This window comes from Silurus meridionalis, chromosome 7 (assembly GCF_014805685.1).
Source record: "Silurus meridionalis isolate SWU-2019-XX chromosome 7, ASM1480568v1, whole genome shotgun sequence".
Taxonomy (NCBI): Eukaryota; Metazoa; Chordata; class Actinopteri; order Siluriformes; family Siluridae; genus Silurus; species Silurus meridionalis.
In genome coordinates, this window is record NC_060890.1 from 600655 (window position 1) to 605654 (window position 5000).

Consider the following 5000-nt stretch of genomic DNA (forward strand, 5'->3'; position numbering starts at 1 on the left):
GGTATTTATTTCATTCTTTGCTTCATTTATTTGTCTCATCTTAATCTCATGTCAGTTTTCTGATCTCGCTTGTCAGATCCAATTGATCTTATCCCATGTTTAATTTCTTCTCTCTTCTCATTTGGTCCTTTTTTTGTCTCCTGTCATGTCTCATCTCGTGTGTCTGTTCCTTAGTGGAGGTGAAATGAAGGTGTAGTTAAGGTTGATAAATAGATGTACAGCAACTACACTATTTAGGGGAGACGCATTTGAGGTGTAGTTGAGGTTAAGGAGCTGTAGTTGAGGTGTGTCTGAGATCTAGTTGAGGTAAAGGAGATGTAGTTGAGGATGATGTGAGGTTAGGGAAGCCCTGAGTGATTCAGGAGAACTCATGTGAAGGTAATGGTTCTGGAGCAGGAGTGTTGGTGTGAGACTTTACACCTTCATCTACTAAACACAATGTTGTGTGTCTGATTCTGTACCCTATCAAATCTAGAGCAAGAACAGTGTTACTTTAGTGAACAAAGCAGGGTTAAGTGGTTTTAAACACACACACACACACACACACACACACACACACACACACACACACACTCCAGACTCAGTGTCCATTTACACTATCACATGGACATGGGTGTCTTGTCCTTTAGATCAGACCATTTTTTCTATTTATAGGCTGTGTTATGATCTCAATCCTGCACACACACACACACACACACACACACACACACACACACACACACACACATTATAAGAGCTCTATAGTGATTCTATAGAAGCACTTCTTCCATCAGTTTAGATGTAGAAATCTGTGTGAACGATGTATTAAATATATCATATGATCTGGATGAGGGCAGGAAATAAACACTGGGTGAAAAGCTGTCTGGAGCATTTACTGTGAGAAACATCTAGAAGTGGTTCGGTCTCTATTTGAAAGAAACCTGAATGTTTGTTGGATGTGATTGGACACGCGGCCGGTGATTAGATTTATCCTGAAATATCATTTTAGTAGTATTATATAAAAGACTACTGTACAGTGAGCACGTGCACAAACAGTCCTGTCCAGTGTGCTTCATTAAAAACCACCTCAGACAAGGTCCGTGTGTGTGTGTGTGTGTGTGTGTGTGTGTGTGTAATTTATTTATATCATAATATAATTCTATCTATCTATCTATCTATCTATCTATCTATCTATCTATCTATCTATCTGTCTGTCTGTCTGTCTGTCTGTCTGTCTGTCTGTCTGTCTGTCTGTCTGTCTGTCTGTTTATGTTTTCAGTATGTGGAATCCCAGTTCCCAGTAGTTAATATATACACATGACGTCAGGAGACGCACTGTCGCGGCCTGGTCTGACGTCATCAGCAGCAGCAGCCGGTCCTGCCCGCCCCCTCCTCGCGCTCTGTCCGGTGCGGCAGCGATGTCTCAGAGCTCGTGCGCCGCAGTAGAGAGCAGCGCGACCTTCAGCCGGCACCGGTACCGGAGCCGCACCTTTCACCCCGCTGTCCGCTCATCCGCCCCCCGCCGCCATCCTGCTGCTTCCGGTGCGTGCCTTCATTACATTTTTTTTTTTTTCATTTTTATGTGTTTGTGTGCGTGTGAGCATGTGTGCGTGTATGCGCGTGCGTGTGTAAAGGAGGGGTGCCTTCGCGCGCTGTACGGCAATGCAGGCTTCATTACGGCGCGCGCTCGCGCTTCCGTTCACCTAGTTCACACGAGAGCGCGCGCGCTGGGAGAGAACCAGAAAATAGATGATCACTCAGCTTCCAGGAATGTCAGGAGTCCACGCACTGGTGCAGCAGAACCGCCTGGAGGAGCGCATTGATCTGGTCCGATTGTGTTTCATTTCAGAAGGGAAATCATTATGTCTAATCCTGGTCTGATCTCTGAAGGTTTTTATTTAGAATATAAATCTGAGATTAGCGGGTTTTTGATGCAGCGGCGCTTTAGTTCTTCACTCTGCTCTAACCTTCTTTAACCTTCATACTAATACCGATCTGAGTCTCAGCGATGTGGAGCTGCATTGCTCCATCCTTCACACTGATGTCTTCACGACCTTCTCCTGTGTTCAGGATGCGACTGCTAACATCCCACAGGAACACCGCAGGGAATTCCACACCAACAGATCGTTTCAGAAGAATATTTCAATCGAATGCGGTGGAATTTTGCATGAATTCAAATAAATATCCACTTTTTTGAGACCCTCTGTAACAGGGTTCTTCATAGAACATTGGATGAACATTAGAACCATCAGGAGACAAGATCTTTCAAACCAGAATTCGGTTGCTCATTGTAGCTCTGCTCCTACATGACCTCAAAGTCTTGTACATCTGTTGATCATAACTGATTGGCGGCCATATTGTTTTATCTCAACATTTGATTGAATTTTTAGCTTTTAGATATGGGCAGATCTTGATTTTTCTTGAGGCTATTATGTTTTTGCAAGACGAGGAATTTCATTATATGTATTATGGTTGATGAGATATGAGCCACTGTGTACAAAAGTGAGCTACAGCGCCACCATCAGGACAGCCACGACCAGGTCTTGCTTGCCTGCAAAGTGAAATAAAGCACAGCAACTGTTAAGTTTTGTGTTTGAACCCTGAATAAAAAGCAGTTTCGTAAAACGCTACATGTGTTGAAAAACCATGACCGACCTTCAACACAATTCCAAACTATTTCTTACCAATTGGCAGAAGATCTTTGGTACTCTGAAGTAACGGATAGTCTTCACTGAACAGGTTAAAATTAGGCTTCACCTCTGTAGATATTTGATTGACTCATGGAGGGCATATTGTTTGGAAATTTCAGCGGTAGTGAGGTTTGAGCAGTTTGGCACCAAATTTGAAGATCGTCAAAAATCCAAAAGCCAGTTGGCCAAAAGCAGGTTTTGCATATTATATTGATGATCATAAATCGAAGTGGGCGGAGCTGAACAGTTCTTCAGGCTAGTTTGTTGAAAGAACCCAATGGAGTAAGCAAAAAGCATATATTTATGGTATTATGGATAATGAGATATGAGTTAAAGCAAAAACAGAGAGCTGCAGGGTCACATTGTTCAAGTTGAAGACTTTCCCTTCGACTAAATTACAAAATATTTGCTTTCTAAACCTCTGGTATCTGTGATAGCCTGAAGTGAGCGTTGGAGCTTACAGAACAGGTCTCCACTCCCTTAATTACTAATGCCTTTGTTTGTTTCGATGTAAATATCACCACTGTTTTGACACATTGTCAAAATATAATCAGTGTCAGAGAAGAGATTAAAGCTGTAATATGCAAATTCATTCCAATTGTGTTGAACATTCAGCACATTCTGTATTACACACAGGATTCCACAGTGGAGAGTTTAAGAGCAGGATACAATTCTTTGGTGAGTTTCTATCATCAGGACAGTACGTTTGTTGGTACCAAGAATCCATCAGCCACCTCAAGTGCACCATCATGGCCATTTCTCTTAATCAGAAGAACCTGCAGGGATTACAAAGGTGCACATAAGGTTTGTCTGAGTGGATATGGGTTCCCAGAAGTTCATGAGAAGGGCATTAGGTTTATATCAACCTGTTTGGAGGTTAAATCGATTCACAGCAGTGTTTTTCACGTGAAGATAAGCAACTGGAACGTACCCACAAGCCTTTGCCTGTTTTGTTTTCAGATTTTGCCTTTTTTTAAATATAGTTTGTGTATATATACAGTACTAAAAAAGGTTTGTATACACCTTTTCCTTCAGTGGGTTTTCTTTATTTTAATTAAATACATGTATATTTGTATGTGGTAATAATTACTCCAGTAGAGACACCCCATAATAATCCACTGCACTGGATTGCTCTCGCTGTTCATCCATCCTCCTTTCTGACACTTGTTGCTTTTACACTAACTGTGTGTCCAAATGAATACATTATCATTGTACGATTGTGTGTGTGTGTGTGTGTGTGTGTGTGTGTGTGTGTGTGTGTGTGTGTGTGTGTGTGTGTGTGTGTGTGTGTGTGTGTGCTATATATGAATGATTGTTGATTGTGTTGTAACTCTGTCTTAGGTGCTTTTTGAATGAATGTTTGAATTATCATCATATGATTAATCATGTTTCCTCTAGAGAACACAATGCCTGCTTATTCTGCTTTCTGTTGCTTTTTGCCAGATTTTTTAAATTAATATTAGATTATACTTGGTTTTTGTTATACTTGGTTTTTGTCCTTTGTCTTTTGTCTCTTGTCTTTTGTCTTGTCTTGTCTTGTGTTGTCTGTCTGCATTCTGCCTGTCTGTACTGTTCTTTTGTTTGCACTGTTTGCACCAGGCTGCACTCGATGCACTTTATGTTGTTTTGTTGTTTAGTGTAGCACCAGGGTTTCGGAGGAACGTTGTTTCGTTTTTACTGTGTACTGTGTACCACTGTGTATAGTAAAAATGACAATAAAAGCCACTTGACTTGACTTGACTTGAGATTCCTAAGTCTCACGGTTTTCAGTCTGATTTTGCTCAGAGTTAAGAGTTTTCCCCATAGTAAAGTGTAGTGACAGATATGAGAGTGTAAAGGTCAGTGTAAAAATTGCTGTAAGGTTAGTGTAAATGTGAGTGTAAAGGTTGGTGTAAAGGTTGGTGTAAAAGTTGCTGTAAGGTTAGTGTAATGGTTAGTGTAAAGGATGGTGTAAGGTTAGTGTAAAGGTTGGTGTAAAGGTTAGTGTAAAGGTTAGTGTAAAGGTTGGTTAGTATAAAAGTTAGTGTAAAGGATGGTGTAAAAGTTGCTGTAAAGTTAGTGTAAAGGTTGGTGTAAAAGTTGCTGTAAGGTTAGTGTTAAGGTTGGTGTAAAAGTTGCTGTAAGGTTAGTGTAAAGGTTGGTGTAAAAGTTGCTGTAAGGTTAGTGTAAAGGTTGGTGTGAGGTTGGTGTAAAAGTTGCTGTAAGGTTAGTGTAAAGGTTGGTGTGAAGGTTGGTGTAAAAGTTGCTGTAAGGTTAGTGTAAGGTTGGTGTAAAAGTTGGTGTAAAAGTTGGTGTAAGGTTAGTGTATAGGTTGGTGTGAGGTTGGTGTAA

General features: G+C 40.9%; 1 protein-coding gene across 6 annotated transcripts in view; it reads left to right on the forward strand.

Annotated features, from left to right (window-relative positions):
- The first annotated feature begins 1273 nt into the window (after window positions 1–1273).
- Window positions 1274–5000, forward strand: part of LOC124388544 (probable phosphatase phospho1) — a 6425-nt gene continuing 2698 nt past the window's right edge. The window contains exon 1 of one of the 6 annotated variants that reach the window (XM_046853287.1): window positions 1274–1521. In XM_046853287.1, the coding sequence (XP_046709243.1) occupies window positions 1398–1521 (124 nt within the window). In that variant the 5' untranslated portion in view covers window positions 1274–1397. The other 5 variants (XM_046853290.1, XM_046853288.1, XM_046853289.1 and 2 more) reach the window with 5 other exon arrangements.